Source organism: Piliocolobus tephrosceles, chromosome 8 (genome assembly GCF_002776525.5).
Source record: "Piliocolobus tephrosceles isolate RC106 chromosome 8, ASM277652v3, whole genome shotgun sequence".
Taxonomy (NCBI): domain Eukaryota; kingdom Metazoa; phylum Chordata; class Mammalia; order Primates; family Cercopithecidae; genus Piliocolobus; species Piliocolobus tephrosceles.
Window position 1 is genome coordinate 104915807 of NC_045441.1, and position 22052 is coordinate 104937858.

At 36.6% G+C, this 22052-nt stretch overlaps 1 protein-coding gene across 2 annotated transcripts in view; it reads left to right on the plus strand.

Annotated features, from left to right (window-relative positions):
- ZNF277 (zinc finger protein 277) overlaps positions 1-22052 on the plus strand; it is a 133154-nt gene that overhangs the window by 92545 nt on the left and 18557 nt on the right. For both annotated transcript variants that reach the window (XM_023228179.2, XM_023228180.2), the window contains exon 5: positions 15697-15788. In XM_023228179.2, the coding sequence (XP_023083947.2) occupies positions 15697-15788 (92 nt within the window). The remainder of the gene's footprint in view (positions 1-15696; positions 15789-22052) is intronic.

The following is a 22052-nucleotide window of genomic DNA, read 5'->3' on the forward strand; positions in this document are numbered from 1 at the left end:
CAATCTGAAACAATATTATTTTGAGTGCTAAGGTTTACCACTTTGAGCATCTTCAATAAGGACTTAAAATTTACGTGAGTGACATTTTGTATATATACTGGTTGAGTGAGATCAGGCAGGAAGTATTACCCCTGTTTAACAGGAAATACAAGGTCAAGGACAGTAAGAAACATGCACACAACCATCGTTATACACTGTGTGAAATACAAAGGGAAGCAACTCAAGCTCCTAAATTTCCAACCCCAACCACCATTCTCTTTCTAATTGCACCAGGATACTTTATCACATTTGATCTTTCTTTAAGCAAATGTGGCTTTTTTTTTTTTTTTTTTTTTTTTTTCAGTATCACTCTGTCACCCAGGCTAGAGTGCAGTGGCACAATCTTGGCTCACTGCAACCTCCACCTCCCAGGTTCAAGCAATTCTCATGCCTCAGCCTCCCGAGGAGTAGCTGGGATCACAAGTGTGTGCCACCACACCCAGCTAATTTTTATATTTTTAGTAGAGACGGGGTTTTACCATGTTGACCAGGCTGATCTCAAACTCCTGACCTCAGGTGATCCACACACCTTGGCCTCCCAAAGTGCTGGGATTACAGGTGTGAGCCACTGTGTCCAGCCAAAAGTGACATTTTCTAAATTGACATTTGTTAGAATTAATGAAAATGGCTGAACAGGACAAATAAATAATAATATTCTGTTTTCATTGTAAATAATTTTTTAAATAAAATCTGATTTCCTATTATCTTAGTTCAGTAGTAGGTAGGAATTTCTTATTCCCTTGGGCCTAAGCTTCTTATATTTTCTTTTAAAACTATACCTGACCTTGGAAATACAGGAAAGTATACAGGAAGTACTTCCTCAGGCTGGTAATACTATACTGAGTCATGCCATGCTGATAGCTTTCTTTTTCCTTTTTCATCTAAAAGATGGGTATTTTGTAATCTCCCATGTCCACCTATTGAATTTTTTGAAGTCCTTCTCTTCCCACCTAAGCTAAATTCTCTTACACCTTTAATACAAACAGGAATTTGGCTTTTCTAGTTTCTTGTGTGTTTAACTCTTGCATTTTCATTTTATCTTACACGTCTACCTTTTTTCATTGTGATGATATATTCCATGTGAATGATTAAATTCATCTCATTTTTTAATCTCTTAGTTCATTTTTTTTAGATGTTCTGTCCTGTTTGGAAGACACTCTTCAAAAGCTATCTCAGTGAGACTCAAAGTAGGAGAAAAATACTGTATTTCTATGCTGTATAGCAAGCAGATGGCTGTTGTCTTTATCATTGCAGATTCAGAAACGGTGGGAGGTACTGATATGTTTCAAGAAGGTGAAATATTAGTCAGATCAAATCTCATGGATTTGGGGGTGTATATCATCTTCCAGTTAAGAAATTTCTCTCTATATTTTATGTTTCACTGTCTTATTTCAGTCATTGACATGGATGGCTTTTCCTCTTTTATGTATTAAGATTCTAATGTCACAAGGTTAACTTTCTATCATCTCTCATAAAATGCTGAGAAAGGTGGATTTTATTGATTATTTTTAAAGAAACTGTATTTTGCCATTAATAATTTTTGTTTTAGTACAATTATCCCTGCCTTCTACATGCAGAGGTGTGTGTTTAAGTATATTAAGTATTATTTAATACATGATTTGAGTATATTGCTAACATAAATTCAAATGCTCAAGTGACCAGACTCTGGCAAACAGATCAGTCATTCCCAGTGCTATTCAGTGACCCTTTTGACACTTAAAAAAGAATTTTGGGAGTGGGAAAAAGTAGCTTTTTATTTGACCCTTGGTGTGAGGGCTTCCAAAATATTTAACTCAGTTGTAGGCAGACTCCATTCTGAAAGCTGTTGAAGCTGCACATCATTATCTGTACAAAAAATTTATTCATGTTTCCATTTTACTTTATTAACCAAACTTGTCTTTTAATCCTTAAGTTAGTGGAAATTTATTGAACTTTTTATACTTTTAATTTCCTTATATTGAATGTTACATCAGATAGAATAAAAGATGTGATAGAAAAAAATAATTTCACCATAATACTGAGTGGGATTAAAATGAAAATGCCATCTTACTGTCAGAAAAGATAAGAAATGGCAGACAGAACAAAAGGAGATGGTATTAGGTCTTTAGCCAGCCTCAGTTTGAAACAATTTGAAAACTCTTTCAGTAACTTAGACAGTGTTCACTTATTCACATCATGTAACTAGTAATTAAAATTATCCAATACTTTCAAATTTATTTAGAATAAAAATTCAGACTCTTTATCAAGATCTCAAAGGATCTGGCACATGCCTCTCTGAGCCACTCTCCCACATCTCTCTCACCCACTTTCTCCTGTGCTCACTGTACTCCAGCTACACTGGCTATGTCTGTGTTCCTCAAACACACCAAGCTGTTTCCAGCTTTAAGGCCTTTGCACTTGCTGTTTGCTCTGCTTGGAATGCTCTTCTCTAGAATCTCAGGAGCCAGACGCAGTGACTCATGCCTGTAATCCCAGCACTTTGGGAGGCCAAGGCGAGAGAATCACTTGAACTCAGGAGACCAGCCTGGGCAACAAAGCAGACTCCATTCCTTAAACATAATAATAATAATAAGCTCATGGCTTTTTTGAAGGGGAAAGGAAGAGTTTTTAGAGAAGACGAGCCTCTGGAATGGTACTACAGGCAAATGAATGCTTTGGAAGTACTTTGGGAAGCTAAAGACATATAGAGTAATTTATATAGCTGAAATGATTTGGGAAAAATTGCCTTCTGTGGAGGATTAACTTTAGCTATCAGCTACAATGTTTTGGAAAGTAGATACTGAAAAGTTATACTGATTGTTTAATTTGTTGGAAATTCCTTTCTTGGGGGTAGGAAAGATTTAAACCTATTCTGAATTTGAGGTTATGACCAAATAGAAGTCATAGACTACAGTGCGCAATGTAATACTAAACTTTTAATCAGCCTTTAGGAAGTTTTTACTGAATAAAATTTGTTTTAACTGATTGAAGTATCCAAGTCAACTGTTTTCACCAAAAAACAAACCAAAAAACCTTCTTTGCTTTATATTTTGTATGTATTTACTTGATGGAATATAGGTACTAGATAGTAAAGAAGCATCTCTGGTCCCTTTTTTTTTTTTTTTTTTTTTTTGGTCTTCTGAGATGGAGTCTCAGTCGCCCAGGCTGGAGTGCAGTGGCGCGATCTTGGCTCACTGCAAGCTCTACCTCCTGGGTTCATGCCATTCTCCTGCCTCAGCCTGGTCCCTCTTTTTAATTACTGATGACTGATATACCACTCTCCATGCTTTGATGTCAGTCCTCAAAGGAATGCCTGTCCAGTGTCTGCAGTGCTTGTACTAACAGACTCTGAGTGCTCACGCTCTTCAAGAGAAGAGGCTCATCAGTATTCTGTATGTATTAGGGACCTCTGCCATTTGACCTGCAGTCTGGGTCCTCGTATTGTAAATAAGTCACTTCAAAAGAAAGCTAATACTTTGTGACACCTTTATAACAATAGGACAGACCTTTTTCTGCATCTGATTAATGAGAATTTTAACTTTTATTACTTTCAAGTTTCCATTTTGTTGACTATGTACTGTTTATTTTCTATCCTGAACTTTAATTAATGGCTGAAAACTTTAATCCTAAATTCTAAACTGTTTTAGAACTGCTTGCTCTTTAAGATTTTCTCTCCTCTGATATTTCTGCATGTTCATGTATGTTTTTTGTTTTGTTTTGTTTTTTGTTTTGTTTTGTTTTGAGATGGAGTCTCACTCTGTTGCCTGAGCTGGAGTTCAGTAGCGTGATTTCGGCTCACTGCAGCCTCCGCCTTCCAAGTTCAAGTGATTCTCCTGCCTTAGCCTCCTGAGTAGCAGGGGTTACAGGCATGCACCACCACATCCAGCTAATTTTTATATTTTTAGTAGAGATAGGGTTTCACCATGTTGGCCAGGCTGGTCTTGAACTCCTGACCTCAGGTGATCCACCTGCCTCAGCCTCCCAAAGTGCTGGGATTATAGGCGTGAGCCACCGCCCCCAGCCAATGTTCATGTTTTTTTCCCTTTTCTAAAGAGGCTCTTTTATAATCCCAGCATGTAAGCAAAAAGGGAATGCACTCTAGATCTTTACTGGTCCCTAGACAAAGGAGTACAATGACCAAGGGGTGGTACTGTAGGTCTCCTCATCTACCTTCTTTTCCAGCCACCTTTCTATCAGGTTGTTTCCAGACCTGACCTACCCTGTCTTTTAAAAGAAAAGACCTTCATTTTCATAAATTTTAAGTATTTTGAATATTTAATTTTTTACTATTTAAATATTTTAACACCAAATAAATGCCTTTAACTTTTTTTTTTTTTAATGTTCTAAGGAAAGTGCATTGCAGAACTTGCTTGACAGACTGCATGTTAGGTTCTCTCAGGCCTGTCCTTACATCCAGCTCTTATACCCCAGAACGCTATTCAGATACCATCGAGAAGAAAAACTCAGGAATAATTATATTATTTCTCAACATTTTTTACCCCATCCCCAGCAGTAGCCAACATCTACTTTGCAGTGCAGGATTTGGGTCCTTCTCCCAGCAGCTTATAGCCTTTGCTTTGTGTGCTAAAGAATGGTCCCCAGAAGCAAGCTGAGGTGTGTGCCTGTTCACCATCAAAGGGCTTTTGTTCATATCTTTTTGCCCTATTCCAGGTCTTTCTCCTGAGAACTTGGAGGAAGCCCATGGGGGGAGTTGGACCCCTTGTGTCTAGGACTCCCAGGGATTTTGCCTTTAAGAATTATTTAAAATACAAGCTTTTGTTTCCTACTTCCCTTTTCCTCCCACGCTCTGCCAAAGGTGAAAGAAGTAGTTCATGTGTTCATGTCTCTCTTCAGAGAGGCTGTCTGTTAGAAGTCAATTTGTCTAGTTGCCTTGTGACTTCAGCTCTTCAGACTCAAAATAAGTTATGAATTTATTTATTTATTTATTTATTTATTTATTTATTTATTTATTTATTTATTGAGACAGTCTCACTCTGTCACCAGGCCGGAGTGCAGTGGTGTGATCTCGGCTCACTGCAACCTCCGCCTCCTGGGTTCAAGGGATTCTCCTGCCTCAGTCTACCGAGTACCTGGGATTACAGGCGCACACCACCACGCCTGGCTAATTTTTAAATTTCTTTAGTAGAGAAGTGGTTTCACCATGTTGGCCAGGCTGGTCTCCAACTCCTGACCTCAAGTGATCCACCCACCTCAGCCTCCCAATTGAATTTTTTTGATTATTAAGCTTTTTCTCATTGATAGGATGTTCTCTTGTATCTATTTCCTAAGCAGAAATTGAACTCCTCCTCCCCCCTGCTTGATTTTAATTAGTATCTTAGTGGTTAGCGCTGAGGTAGATGCTTTCTTTTTCCTTTTATAGAGTTCTAAAAGATAAATACATACATATGTATGTATTTAGTATGTATACATATGTCCAAATACATATATATGTATTTGTCTACTAAATGAGGTAGAGCTTCAAGAGACTATTGACCCTGTCAGCTAGTTGTCATAAATTCTAAAACCTGTTAATATGGCTTGGTATTTAATCTTGGTGTTGACTTACCTATCAATTATTGTATCAATAAATTGCTATATTTGTTTATCTTCATATCCATTTTGCCAGAAGTTTGTCTTTGGAGTATATGCCAGCAAATTATGTCACTCACTGCCAGATGTTCTTTGGATAGTTTTCTGATACCCATCCAATAAGGGCTAGGCATCTGGTAACACTTAACTTAAAATATAATCTGTTAAAAATTGTGACTATGGCTGGATGTGGTGGCTCACTCCTGTAATCCCAGCACTTTGGGAGGTGAGGCGGGCGGATCACTTGAGGCCAGGAGTTGGAGACCAGCCTGACCAACATAGCAAAACCAATTCTCTACTAAAGAAATTTAAAAATTAGCCAGGTGTCATGGCACATGCCTGTAATCCCAGATACTTGGGAGACTGAAGCACGAGAACCACTTGAACCCAGGATGTGGAGGCTGCAGTGAGTCGAGATTGCATCACTGTACTCCAGCCTGGACAACAGAGCAAGACTGTGTCTTTTAAAAAAAAAAAATTGAAAAATTATGATCATGATATGTAAAAGGTACAACTTTGGAAGCCAGTAGTTGGTGTTAGGAGGGTGGATGAGGATTAGTGGACTGTGGTCTAATGTGTGGCTATTCTCTTCAGTGATTTTTGAGTAACAATTAAATGACTTTTCATACAAGTTCTAGTCTGTGCTTAGGATGTAGAAGAGGAAATATGTTTTCTCTCACTCACCTCTAGTTTCATGGCTGAGACCTGTAAAACAAAAGACATATTAACAAAGGAAAAGCGTACAAATGTATTTAGTATGTTTTACTTGACTCGAGAGCCTTCATAAGGAAATGAAGACCCAAATAAATGGAAATCTGTGCATCTTTATGCTAAATTTGATGAAGAAGTGGATCATTGTGGGGAAGTGTGATTAGACAAGGGGGATATGATCTGCTAAGAAACTGGAGAGGACTTAGCAAAACCTATTTGTTCAGATTCTTCTCTTTATCCTTGTGTCTTCAGAGAGAAGGATGTTCCTTTTCCTCAGGTATAAGAGAGGGTACCTTTTGAATGAAGGCTTTATGATCTACTTTAGGGGGAAAGGGGAAGGAGGAGGTAAAAGTGAGCTTCCTGCTTTTGCTATTCCAACGTGCCATATTTTGGGGTGACATGTTCTGAACCCCATCACTGACTATGTAGTTTTTATAAGAGTCAACCCAAATATCTCCTCCTGATGATCTCCTGAAGCCTGTGCCTCTGTATCCATGTAAGAGTCTATGAAAGCAACATTCCAGATACTGACTGGAAGAAAGACAGATTCGAGATTATAACCAACCAATACTTACAAAAACTGTGCTCAGGGACAATTGAGGAAGACTGGAGACTGACTGTTTAAGACTATATAGAGAAATTTCATAATTATGAAATTATGAAATTTCTCTATATAGTCTTAAACAGTCAGGAGACAACAAGTATCTGTACTGCATCATGACAACCCATACCCCACCCCTCTGTACTGTTTTCACTGAGTTTGAGGGTGCGCTTTGTAATGAGAGTCAGCTTTTTTTAGGCTTGATATTGGAAATAGCCCTATGTTGTTTTTTCTATTAATCCTGAGTATATTGTCCATGATACATACACTTATTATGTACCCACAATGACTCTGACACTAGTTACCTAGACAGGCCAGACTTCACAGCCCTCCACAGACTATCCTCACTTCAAACACCAGCCACAAATTGGAGGTTTCTCAGGATACTTTTACTTCTGACCATCTGGCTACAAATTCAGAGGTCCCCACTACTCTCTCAGGTTCAATAGTTTGCTATAATGACTCACAGAACTCAGAAAAGCACTATACTTGTGATTACAGTTCAGTCATAGCAATAGGATACAAATCAGAACAAGTCAAACAGAGAGTCGCATAGGGTGAGATCTGGGAGATTCCCAAATACAAAGCTGCCATCATTCCTAGGAATGCATTGTCCTCCTGGCACATCAGTATGTAACAATACCCAGAGTAATCCCAACCAAGAAAGTTTACTGGAGCTTTGGTGTCCAGAGTTTTTATTGTGGCTTCATTGAGTAGGTGTAATTGATTAAATCATTGGTCACATGGTTGAGCTAGATCTCCAGCTCCCCTCCCTTTCCAGGAGATGAGGCTGATCTTATGTGACTCAGAGCCCAACCCACTAATCACATGGTTGGTCTTTCTGGCATGGCCAGTTCCCATCCTGAGTTATGTCATATAAACTATCAGGTGTGGTTAAAGGGCCCACTATGAATACAGACCCTCCAGTCACTCAGGAAATTCAAAGGATTAATAAGTTACCTCTTAGGAACAGACAACAAAGGCCATCCAAATTCTCCACACAAACCCTTTATCTGGTGTGTTTCCCTTGTCTGTCAAAGCTGAGGGCCACATTAGGGCCTACCTTTAGGTTAGGTTTGAGTGTGTGTGTGTGTGTGTGTGTGTGTGTGTGTGTGTATTTTATTTTTTGTTTGCAATTGAGGTGCCCACCATATTTTTTTCTTTCTTCTTTTATTCCAATTTTGGTTTGTTCTGTAGCAGCCTGAAACATTTATTAAAACAAAGTGGAGGTGTAAGTGAAATAATCCCATATACCTCAGAGTTAATCCATTATTCTTAAAATAAAAAGCAGGAGAAATAGGAAATTCTGCTGCCTTGCCATGGAGCCTTTGGGCCACTGCTATAGTTTTCATGGGGAAATTTGTTGTGTTCTCTATTGGAGGAGTGCCACTGGACTCCTAGGCTGAGAATGTCTAGCTGGTTCTGCCATGCTGCTGCCTTTAAGCTGGTTTGGGAAGGAACCTGAGGAGTGTGCCTTTTTCTCTCATAGCCACTCATATATCCGTTTAGCCAAGAAACTATTGTAGATCAATTACTTGTCAGTATCCATAAAATGTTTTTGATAGCCATAGCTGATAACATCAATCTTGGTTTTACTTTCGTGTGTTAATACAGGTTATTTCCTTTGGATTTGTCACTTTAAACATCAGTTTTTTACTTTGCTGTGTATAAATTCTTACCTAAATAAACATTTTTTAAATTGCTCTTTCATAAATTGACTGGTTTTTATAATTTTCAACCTAACTCACATTTTCATTTTCTACCTACGTGTCAATCCCCTATGACTGTGTTGAGTACCATCTGCTATATCTGCTGTTTTATTAATGTTTTCTCTGCTTTTAGCTTATGAATAAAGATGAAAGACTAGACATTGACCCCTTTGCTGTCACACTTGACGTTTTACACTAATTAGAAAAACATATATAGCTTGTTATTATGACTCTTTGCCTAGCACATAAGTTGATCTTATATTCTTACTACTATGGCTTTATCTAAGCATATTTGTAATGAAAATTTTATCTGATTTTTATCAGCTTCTTTGAGAGGCTCAAACATATGACGTCTGCACCATGCTCTTCATCTCCCTTTTCCTAGTATATAGCCCAGAATAAACCTAAATTAATAAAACCTGATATATAGCCCAGCATGAATTTTTTTTTAGAAAACATAAAACCACAAAGTAGATGGGCACATCTTCGATTTGCACATCTTTGTGGTGCTTTTTATGGAGTGTTTCCTGATTTTTTTTTATTCATAAGTGACTTCAAACATATGCCACAGCTAATTCTATCTGATGCTAAGCTTTATGAAGGAAAGAAAAAGTAAGGGAAAGAAAAAAAAAGAGGGAGAAAAGGAGGAAGGGAAGAAGGAGAGAAGGAAATAGAAAAAAAAAATACTTTTCTTCATTGCGCAAGTAGCTTCTACTCAGTTTTTTGCCTGATCAGTAGTTGTCAGTATGTTTACCACAGAAGAACGATGCACAGAATTTAAAACTGTCTTGTTTTCTCACATCCTAGTAAGGTAACAGCAATAGGATTAAAGGTGCTAGGGCATAGTGATAATATGACTGTCTTCTACCTAGACTCCTTTTAACCACTCGAAGTTTTGAAGAAATAGAAGCCATGGGAAATACAGCAACTCTATTCAACAGTTATTGTGCACCCTGTCTATAATGCACAGGGGAGATTACAAAGATGAATAAAACAGTTCTGCCATCAGTGAGCTTCTTATCTGGTAGAATACATTTTGAGTTGATTACATAGAGATAATAACATTAACAAGGTTTTCCTATGAGTCGTTCATATACTTTGGAAGACTATTAGTTTGGAAAAAAAAATTTTCTGTGCATCAGAGCCTGAGTCCTAGGCAGATGGATTAGTTTGTAATTTAAGATTTAGAGGTAGAGTACCTAACAACCAAATGAAATGTGTGAACCTAGGGTGGTCTTGAGTAGAGGTTAGGGAGAAACATTAAAAGACATTCTTGGGGTAATTGAAGAAATCTAAGTATTATCTGGATACTTCCAGCTATTTTAAAATTACTGTTGATTTTCTTACTTGTGATGATAATGGTTTTGTGGTTATACGTAGGCGAATGTCCTTACTCTTAGGAGAGGCATGCTGAAGTATTAAGAGTAAAGTATCGTCGTATCTGCAACTTATTTTCAAATAGTGCAGCCAAAACAAAGTATATAACATACAAATGTACATGTGCATGTGAAGAGAGAGAAAGAAACAGGCAAAATGTTCAGAGTTACTGAATGTAAATATTGAGTATAGGAATGTTAATTGTACTGTTCATTTAACTTTTCTGTGTTGGTGAAATGTTTCATAATAAAAAATTTTTAAAAATAGAAGAGTAGCAAAGTTTAGGGATAGCTACCTGTCTTATTTAGCTTCCTGGTTTACTAATTCATTTAGAATGGCATGACATAGCTATGTCAGCAAAGCCAATTTCAACAAATAAAGGAGAGCTTTTTTCTCCTTAATTTATTGAATTGATTACAATGCAATAATGAAAACTGTTCCAGACATAATAGTTGCATGTTTAAAATATTTTTTATTTTCATAGTTTATGTGTAAGTGAAAAATGGTCAAAAGTATATATTATATCTTTGGTGTTATTTTAAGAAATTTATAAGGCAAAAGCACTTTGTAGACTAAACTTTATTAGAGTGGAAATGAGGAAAACCTTGATATCATTATTTTAATTCTTAATATTTTTTTAAAAATAAAACAAAAGTAATTGTGTTCTATACCAATGTACTTCATTTTCCTTAGCTGTTGGGCTTTATAATTATCACTCTAGTTCATTTCCCTATGACTTGCATCTTCTATTTTGCTCAAAATGTCATGTTAGTAATAAACTGTATTTGTGCCCTTAAAAAGTATGTTTTTAATTTTTTTTTTTTTTTTTTTTTTTTTTTTCATGCAGGGCCCAGGCGTCTTGCCCAGGCTGGAGTGCAGTGGTATGATCACAGCTCACTGAAGCTTCAAGCTTCTGGGCTCAAGCAATCGTCCCACCTCAGCCTCCTGGATAGCTGGACTACAGGCAGGCACCACCATGCCTGGCCAATTGTTTTATTTTTAGTAAAGATGGGGGTCTCTCTATGTTGCCCAGGCTGTGTTTGTAGTATTAAAAGTAAAAACGATTTTTTAAAAGTAAAAACCTATCCCCAAGTCCCTAGTCCTATAGCAAGTAAAATTCTATGTATCTCTGTATATATTTTGTAAAAATTGTCTGTTGTAAGTTTAAAAGAAAACTTTAGGATTTTTAAAAATCATAGTCAATGGTAAATTTCTTGGAATAGTTTACATATGTAGTAGACCATTCTCTGTTTAAACAAATTATCAACTTACTGTTGCTGTGGGAAGCTCTTCATTTTACTTTATAAAACTAAATAGTAAGTGCCAACCATATGTCAGTAAGGGATAATCAAGTGTGTTATAAACCCCTTTCCTTTGAGAAAGTCATTTTGATTTTCAGTAGAGCACATACATTTGTAGTGTGTATGTTGTTGCACCTCGGGTATAAATGTAGTTAGTCATCATGTATTTATTGAGAATCTACTATACGAAATTGTGTGCATATGGCATAGAGGAGCTCATTTTCTATGAGTAGAGATGGTTGGGACACAGTTTTCCTGAAGACCAAGCAGTGTAGATGCCTACGAATGCTCTAAAACTGTGGCAAAAAAAGGAAGTATCATTTCTAATACAAAAACGGTCTGGGAGAGTCACTTTAATGATTTGTAGAATGTTTCACAGGCAATTTAGAGATCAGCTGAAACTGAGTCCTAGAGAAGTGATATGCCCAAGGCCACATCAAGAGCTACTTTGACACAAAAACAGACAAGACTACAGAACTCCTAAGTGGCAGGCCGTTGTTCTTTCCACTCACCACAAAGATACAGCATTTGAACTGACCCTTGAATAGGCAAAGATGGGCAAAAGAGGGAACGATTACTCCAGGCTGAGTGGCTTCAGAAATTATAGTAGGTAGTTGAGAACTGCTACTGAGAATAATACACAAGTAAATAATGACATGTGTTCTTGCTTTTCCCTATAATGTAGGGTTGTATGGGGAAGAAATGTGAGAGAAGACTTTTAAAAACCTAGGTTAGAGGCCAGGCACAGAGGCTCCCACCTATAAAGCCCAGCACTTTGGGAGGCTGAGGGAGGAGGATCACTTGACCATAGGAGTCCGACGCTAGCCTGGGCAAGATGGAGAAACCCTGTCTCTACAAAAAAAATACAGAAAGTTAACCGGGCATAGTTGTGTGCACCTGTAGTCCCAGCTACTCGGGATGCTGAGGTGGGAAGATCACTTGAGCCCAGGAAGTCCAGGCTGCAGTAAGCCATGATCGTGCCACTGCACTCCAGCCTGGGTGACAGAGCGAGACCCTGCCTCAAAAAACAAAAACAAAAAAACCTAGGTTGGAATCAGGTACAGAGTATTGTGAATGCCATGTTAAATATTGTGGATTTTATTCAATAGAAAAACAAGGCTCCGTTAAGGTGTTACTAAAGATTTTATTGATTACCAGTTTTAGTTTTATTTCCAGATAGTGTCATTACATATTTCCAGACTAATTTTTTAAAGATGCATTTACAGTCAATTTTATCTTCCATCCCTCTAGGCATGCATTGTATAAACATACTTTTAAAATATATATACAGGGAAAGTCTTTCCTATAAATCCATCCTTCTGGTATCTGATAAGCTCAGTAGATCCAAATTGTAGAGAGCTCAATAATAAGAGACAAACCCTACCAGATGAAAATAACTGCCCTGAAGCTCATCTGAGGAAGATATTGGAAGCTACATATTTCTTAGGTACCAAACATATTTGAGTTAATGTTATTGTTAGAATTTGATTATCTGTTTTTCCTTAGCTGAGTTGTGGGAGTCCCTGAGTCCCTATAGTTTTGTTCTAGGTTAAAAGGAAGAACAGAAGGTCTAAACAGAGGATAGTTAATGGCGAGGAGGTATAGATGGGGGAGCCAGTTGGTGGGTATAGAAGTAGACCCACTAACAGGGATGAAAAAGCTTCAATGAATGAAGGGAGACAAACACAGATGGCCATAAAAGAAAGAGAATAAAAATAAACCAAAAGAGCACAACAATTTAGAGTAATTTGCAAAGTGATCCTGAAAATATAATACTTTTGCATTACAGTACAGTATGGTAGTAATTGTTCACAGCAAAGACCCTGTGTCATATAGAACAGGTTCAATTGTGTCTTGAATTTGGAATGCAGAAAAAACATGAGAATTATCTTAGAAACGATCTTGTGTACCAACTTCAAATATCAAATTAAAATGTCTGTCACCTAGAAATCCTAGAATGCCTCTTTTTCTAATTAAACTAGAAATAAGGAATAATTATATTTGCAAATATTATCTATTCTGTTACTTTAGAGTGTTCTAAGCCCCAAATGCTGAGCAGCTTATTGATACTGAACTCATCTTAAGGAGGCTTCCATGTGGGTATTTTGTAAGAAAGATTTTAATGCTGCCCTACCTCTCCAGATCACTGTCCCCTGGCTTCTGAAGCTGTTTGTTCACTAAATAAAAAGGTCGTTGTTCTAAGCTCTGTATCTACATATGCTGCAGTGGGTACCTTCTGAGAAAAAAGTAAATGTGGTATCATGAAAATAGCACCAAATTTGGCACCAAGTAGCTATGTAGTTTTAAACAAATCCCCTAACATCTCTTATAGGGAGTCAGTAGATAGTTTCATGAGATCCCTTTTAGCTGTCATGTTATAAAAAACCAGTTCTACACAATATTGGTCAGAAAGAAAATCTTACTAGAGTAGAAAGGCTAGATGTAGTTAGTAGAAATAGAATATATTAATGGGGAACACTAGAAAAATCGTCTTAAGAAGTCTCTGTTCATATCCTTCGCCCACTTTTGATGGGGTTGTTTGGTTTTTTCATATATTTCTTGGCTGTATAAATGTCCTCTTTTGAGAAGTGTCTGTTCATATCCTTTGCCCACTTTTTGATGGGGCTGTTCGTTTTTATAAATTTGTTTAAGTTCCTTGTAGATTCTGGATATTAGCCCTTTGTCAGATGGCTAGATTGCAAAAATTTTATCCCATTCTGTATGTTGCCTGTTCATTCTGATGACGGTTTCTTTTGCTTGCAGAAGCTCTTTAGTTTAATTAGATCCCATTTGTCAATTTTGGCTTTTGTTGCCATTGCTTTTGGTGTTTTAGTCATGAAGTCTTTGCCCATGCCTGTGTCCTGAATGGTATTGCCTAGGTTTTCTTCTAGGGTTTTTATGCCTTTAGACTGTTGGTGGAAGTATAAATTAGTTCAACCATTGTGGAAGACAGTGTGGTAATTCCTCAAGGATCTAGAACCAGAAATACCATTTGACCCAGCAATCCCATTACTGGGTATATACCCAAAGGATTATAAATCATTCTACTATAAAGACATATGCACACGTATATTTATTGCAGCACCATTCACAACAGTGAAGACTTGGAACCAACCCAAATGCCCATCAATGATAGACTGGATAAAGAAAATGTGGCACATATACACCCTGGAATACTATGCAGTCATAAAAAAGGATGAGTTCATGTGCTTTGCAAGGACATGGATGAAGCTGGAAACCATCATTCTCAGCAAACTAACACAGGAACAGAAAACCAAACACCACATGTTCTCACTTTTAAGTAGGAGTTGAACAATGAGAACACATGGACACAGGGAGGGGAACATCATACACCAAGGCCCATCAGGGGTTGAGGGGCTATGGAAGGGATAGCATTAGGAGAAATACCTAATGTAGATGATGGGTTGATGGTTACAGCAAACCACCATGGCACATGTATACCTATGTAACAAACCTGCACGATCTGCACATGTATCCCAGAACTTAAAGTATAATAAAAAATGAAAAAAAGAGAAAACTGAGGATTAAAGAGGTTAAATATCAATTATATATGAGAGCCATATTTCAAATCCAAATCTGCTCCATGTTTCAGAGCCTGAGCTCTTAACTGTTGTACTGTGGCCAGAAATGATTGCATTATAGAAACAGGAATCAAGTAGGATCTTGATTAGCAGATAAGATTTGTGAAAGTGAAAAAGAAAAAGGAAGTAACCTCAGGAAAAATAACATACGGAACCACCTTGATTAGAGCAGGATATTGTCAGAGCATATTTTAAATTATTTGAGTTGAGGTGCAACAAGTTAATTATGCATGAAAATATTAAGAAAAATTCTAGCAGCAAAAAGAGGATGATTATGATAGACAAGGGATTGAAATCAGGTAGACCCTTTAGGAGACTTTATTTATAGTAACCTACAACGACTGAATAAAAACTGAACTCCGTGGAGTGACCTTGGAAATAGTAGAGAAAAGTTATATGGAAGATAGCTCAAGTGAAAAATTGATCAGAACCTGATTACAAATCAAACTGAGAATTAGGAAAAAGAGCAAGTCAATGATCCCACCACAGTTTTGGTTTTGGAAGAGGATGGGGATGGGAAACCACTGGAAAAGACAGGGTAGCAAAGGTGGTAAAACCTTGTTGATTTTAATTCCCACATAGCTGTTCAAGTGGAGTGTTCTGTAAGCATTTTATGGGACAGACTTGGAGTTTAATGCAAAAACAGGAATGGAGAAATTTGAAATGTTGACAACTTTTATATACTCCCTTTATGCTTGCAGCCCAGTTTCCTCCCATCCAGACTTTGACATTTTTTATTAACCAGTTGTGCATTAAGGTAATATCATAAATCTGTTTCTACTTTCCAGAAAGAAATTCTGGAACAACAGCAGCAAGAACGAAATGATACCAATTTTCATGGCATTTGTATGTTTTGCAATGAAGAATTCCTTGGAAACAGGTTTGCCATTATGCATCTTTAAATGTTACTGTTTTTTAATCTGGAAACCCCTCAAAACATCCTTAACTGTTGGTTATATAAATTAAGTTATATGTTTTGGCTCAGGACCCTTTCGTTTATAAGCAGTACTTTTTAAAAATATGCCCAACATCAAAGATGGACTGTAGTTGCTCTAAGCAGCAGAGGGGTATAAATTCTTAAAATGACAGAAGCAGATTTATGTTTAATATTATAGGGCTTTTAAAATTGGCTGACTGGCAAGACCATATGCAGCAAACTAGTGCAGATGCACCTCCATATACTAACTTGTTTCCTCTAAATCACTGGTAACTTTTCACTTTTGATTATTAAAAATAAAGACATAAAAAAGAAGTGGGGGCACTGGTGATTCTATCACCAATCCCAGCTGGTCCAAAACCAGCTGGTTCAGTACAATTCAATTCTGGCACTAATCACCTGGGATTAGCATCAAGTTTTACATATTTAAGGGCACAGGCTCAAACAAGACTGCCTTCACATTAGACACCCGCCATAAACTCACGTGGTCCCAAGACTACCCAAAGTTTTGACCACTGGTTATAAAGTCAGAGGTTACCACTGATAATTTCATGTGTTTGATAATTTGCTAGAATTACTTACAGAACTCAGGAAAGCACTGTACTTATGATTACAGTTTTACTATAAAGGATACAGATGAGAAACAGCCAAATGAAGAGACAAATTGGGCAGGGTTTGAGAGGGTCCTCTTCCCAAGGAACTAGGACCTGTCACCCTCCTAGCACATTAAGGAATTCACCAACCAGTAACCCACTCTGAGTTTTGGTATCCCGAGTTTTTATTAGAACTTCATTATATAGGTATGATTGATTAAATTATTGAACTCCAGCAGCAGCCCCCTCCCCTCTCTGGAGGTCTGACTGGCTCAAAGTCCCAACCCTCTAATCATATGGTTGGTCTTTATGGTGACCATTCTCCATCTGGAAGCTATGTAGGGTCCTACCAGGAGTCTCCTCATTCGCATAATAATAAATATACTCCTACTACTAGAAAAATTACTAGAAACTTTGTGCTAGGAACAAGAGACAAAGACCAGATATATTTATTATTATGCATCAGTAATGTTTACAAATGTACATTCACTTAAGTACAAGTTATGAAGTTGTAACCTCTCGGAACTTAGGATGATTTCAATGATTCAGCATACAGTGGACACTCAGAAAAATATCATTCTCTGCTAACTTGAAAGAAAGCAGTCTTTAGTGAAAACATAGCCCAGCACAGTCACTGACATTGTTATGTGAAAAACCTTGGAAAGGAGAAGGTAGCTACTTATTGGAATTTATGAAAGAGTTTAGTTGAGGCATTAATGTTCAAAACACCAGTGGTAAAGGTTTGATTCTCGGATCAGTTAGCATAGAGAAAAATCTGTGCCCCAGCCACTGATTCTACTTCTAACTTTGTCCTTCTATTTCAAAGGACTTTATGGGCATAACAATAAAGGCCAGTCTTAAAAGTTAACTTAAAAGTACCAGTGAAAACCCATGCCACCATCAGAAAAATTACCAAACATTACTACTGACAATGTTTTAACAAGATATTTCTGATTTTATGTTAAGGTAATTATTGACCTAGTGAGGAGGCATGTGATTATTGTCAGAGATCTCTCGTATTGGCATATGGGAAGCTACCAATGATATTTTTGTTTTTTATAAAGTTCTAGTGATGAATGTGGATATTGATATGATTTGAAATATCCATATAATGTTAAATTCTTACAATATTCATATTTGAACATATTAAATATTGGTGTTTCTCTAGTTCCTAATATAATCCTCCTGTTCTTCTAGTCTAATTCATCTGCATTCTCTATTGAGTAGGGTCACATAGGAATTACGTGAGCTCCTCAGTAGTCTTGACTTATGCCATTGTTCTGGCATAAGTAAATGTATATTTTTTTAAAAATAACCAGTGAGAAAGATAAATAGTGTCTAGTTCTTATAAAACTTCCCCTTTCCTTCATCGGTTCTTTTTATTTATGAAAAGCTCAGCCTGTAAGATTAAAGACACAACCTGATTCCACTTATGCACTGTATTAGCAGTGTTGCAGGCATACATTTGTGTCCTCCCAGCATTGGGACATAAAAATAGAAAGAAGGAGGTGGATAACAGACAAGGATAGAGTAATGAGTACTTTCTTGTTACCATACATCTAATTTTTCTCCTCTCCTCCACACCCTTCATTATTTGTTTTAACCTGTTTGTGTCTTTGAATCTAAAGTATATCTCTTATAGACAGTATACAGTTGGGTCATTTTTTATCCATTCTGCCAGTCTTCACCTTTTCATTGTAGTACTTAATTCATTTGTGTTTAATGTCATTATTAATAAGATCACATTTACTTCTACCATTTTGCTATTGATTTTCAATATGTTTTAGGTCTTCTCATTATTCTCCTCTATTGTTGCCTTCTTTTGTGTTGAATAGGTATTTTCTAGTGTATGATTTTAGTTCCCTTGTTTCTTATACCATGGATTTTGAACTCTTTTTCTTAGTGGTTGCCCTGGGGATTGTAATTAACATTTCAATTGAAAACAATCTGTTTCAGATTAATAACAACTTAATTTCAATAATATACAAAAACTTTACTCCAGTGTAATTTGTTTCCTCCTCACTCCTTTGTGCTATTGTTGTCATACAAATTATCCCTTTATATATTACCAGCTCATGAACATGTTTTCTAATTACTGCTTTATACAGTTATCTTTCATATCAGATATGAGAAGAAAGGGTCCTAAAAATGCAATTATACTGTATTTTATATTTACTTACATAATTACCTTTACTGGTGATCTTGATTTCTTTATGTAGATTTGAGTTATTGTCTAATGTCCCTTCCTTTTAACCTAAAGAACTTTCTTCAGTTTTTTGTTGGAGAGATTTGCTAGCAATGAATTCTTTCAGTTTCTGTTTATCTGGGAATGTCTTGATTTCTCCTTCATTTTTTTTCTTCCATATTTTTTTGAGGAATAGTTTTACAGGATACAGAATTATTGATTAGCAGTCTTTTTTCTTTAGCACTTTGAATATGACATTCTACTGCCTTCTAGTTTCCATAATTTCTGATTTCTGGTGAGAAATCACTTACTGAGCACCGCCTGCCTGTATGTAAGAAGTTGACTTTTTTCTTACATCTTTCAAGATCTCTCTGTCTTTGCCTGTTGACAGTTTATGTGTTGATAAGGATCTCTTAGCTCTTGGTAAGAATCAGTGAATTTGAAGATTGTTCAATTGAGATTTTCTAGTCTTCAGAACAGAAGGAAAAAAGAACAACAAAAAATAAATAAACAGCTAGAGAGATCATCAATCAGATTCTTACCCTGCCCCACCATAATTTGTGTTCCTGTTTGTGTGTTTAGTGATTTTCTTGGATTAATTATCTTGATTTGTCCTACTTGAAGTTTATTGGGTTTCTTAGATGTTTAAATTAATGTATTCCATCAAATTTGAAAAGTTTTTCAGACATTATTTATTTAAATGTTGTTTCTGTCCCCTTTCTCTCTGTCTCTCTGTTTCTCTGTCTCTCTTCACTCGCCTTTTGGAAATCCTATTATACATATGTTGGTAAGCTTGATCTCTGTAGCTCTGTATTTTTTTGTTTTGTTTTTTTCTTTTGTTTCTAAGACTGGAAAATCCCATTTGACCAGTCTTCAAATTCATTGATTCTTACTTCCAGCTTAAGTTTTTTCATCCCCTCTAGTTAGTTTTTTATTTCAGTTATTGTACTTTTCAAATCCAAAATCTCTATTGGTTGTCTTTTAAAAAAAAACTTTCTGGCTTACTCTTGGCCACTCTGCCTATGATACATCTCTGCTATGTCTATGGAGCAGCATTTTAAAAAAAATAAAATACATAATAATTTATCTTTTTATTGGTATTCTGTTTGGTAAGATATCATTTTCATAATTTCCTTTGATTGTTTAGACAGGGGTTTCTTTAGTTCTTTTGAACATATTCATATTAGCTAACTTAAAGTCTTTGTCTACTGTGTCCAACATCTGGACTTTCTCAGGGGTGATTTCTGTTTCTGCTTTCTTCCCCCGTGTGTATAGACCAAAGTTTCTTATTTTTTTGCATGTCTTGTAATTTTTTTGTTGAAAACTCAACATTTAAGTAATATAATGTGGCAACTCTGGAAATCCGATTCCACCTCCACCCCACCAGGGTTTTTGTTACTTTTAGTGTGTTTAGTGACTTTCTTGGACTAATTCTGCAAAGTGCGTATTATTGCTAATGTGTAGCCACTGAAGTCTCTGCAGAGTTAGCTTAGTGTTCAGCTAATGATCAGACAGAGATTTCGTTAAATTCCTTGAACCATTATATCCTCTGCCCTTTGTCAAGGGGCTTTGTATGTGGGTTGGGACACACCTTCAACACTTCATCAGTTTACAGTTCTGCTTTAGCCTCCACTTCTTGCTTGTGTAGAGTTTCAAGGTTAACCAGAGGTGAGAGATTAGGATCTTCACAGGTTTTTGTGGGGCATATATAGACCGGCACATGTGTATGGCCTTCTAGATCCCCAGGAAAACGTCAACTTTCAAAGTCCTCTATAGACACCACATTACCCAGATTTTCCTTCTAAATTTTTTGGCCTATTGTTTGCTGCAATTAGCATTGCCTCAGGGAGCTGTGATGTTACAAAATTGTCACTGATTGTTTCTGGCAAATGCCCTAGGGGTGAGAATTTTTTCAATGGGTGGACTGAATCATGTCAAATAAAGACAAACCCTGTGAATGGACCTTTTCCCATCACCTGCCATATAGGCTGAATAGTAACAGTTCTTGTAACATTTCTTTCAGAATAGCCCACTTGTATTCTGCCCCCTCCAGTGGCTCTCAGCCTGCCGTTGTCAAGGCTATTGTGGAGCTAAGGGGAGGAGAATAGAATGGGGCAAATTAAAACATCACAGAGCTCACCATTCTTACCACAGTTGAGCTAGGTTTCTTAAATAAATGTTCGTTGGATTGTTGCATGCCTCCTGTTAATTCCAGAGTCCTCAAAAAGTTGATTTTGACCATTTTCACCAGTGCTACTGTTGCTTTAATAGAGGAGCAGATTTTCGGAGGTCCATGCCCCACTGTTCCAGAAGTGCTTCTCTCAAAGCTATTTCTTTAATTTAATCCTGTTTGCCCAAATCACATTTATAAGTTTGGTGAAAACTGATTACAAACAGTATTAAACCAGGAAAAAAATGAGATCAGAGAGCACTATGTAGGGAAATATTTATTCCTAAAGTATAGGGAAAGAATATTTGAAAAGGAAAAGTACATGAAATAATTTTTTAAGTAAAACTTCACCTCAGCCCAAAAGATATTATGTATTTATAGTTATTACATGCTTTTGAGGACCATTATGAATGTGAAAAAATATAATACCAGTGCTTCCTTGATTTACAGTGGGGTTACATCTCAATAAAGTCATTGTACATTTAAAATATCATAAGTCAAAAAACATTTAATATACCTAACCTACCTTAGGCATGCTTTGAACACTTACATTAGCCTACAGGTAGGCAAAATTGCCTAACACAAGCCGTAGTTTATAATAAAGTTTTGAATATCTCATGTAATTTATTGAATATTGCACTGAAAGTAAAAAACAAAATGGTTGTCAAAGTACAGTTAGGTCATTAAATATAAAATTAAGCTTATAAAGAAAGGAGTTGAAATAATAATTTAAACTGTTATACATTTAATTTCCCAGAAATTAAAGCAAATTGACATTAGGAATTAATTTAAAAATTAAAGAAATAATTCAGCAATTTGAGGAATCATCTTGGCTAATCAAGAATTAAAGGACTTCAAAATCTGATATGAAGCAGATCACATAAGGTGCCATCTCTACTCCAAAGCCGCAAAGATTTTCTTGGCCCTTTACCAACCAGCAACTGTGGCTAGAAGGGTGAATCCTTCCCTCCCTTCTCACCTCAGACTAATAGGCTGAATCCAGCTAATTTTGAATTAGCTAGCAAACCACTTAGGTACTTGTATTAGTCGGGGTTCTCCAGAGAAACAAGACCAATAGTATATATAGATATATAAGAGGAGACTTATTATGGAAATTGGCTCACACAATTATGGAGTCCAAGAAGTGTCACAATATGCCATCTGCGAATTGGAGATCCAAGAAAGCCAATGATAAGTTCAGTCTGAGTCCAAAGGCCTTAGAACCATGAAGTTGAGTATCTAAGGCCAAGAGAAGATGA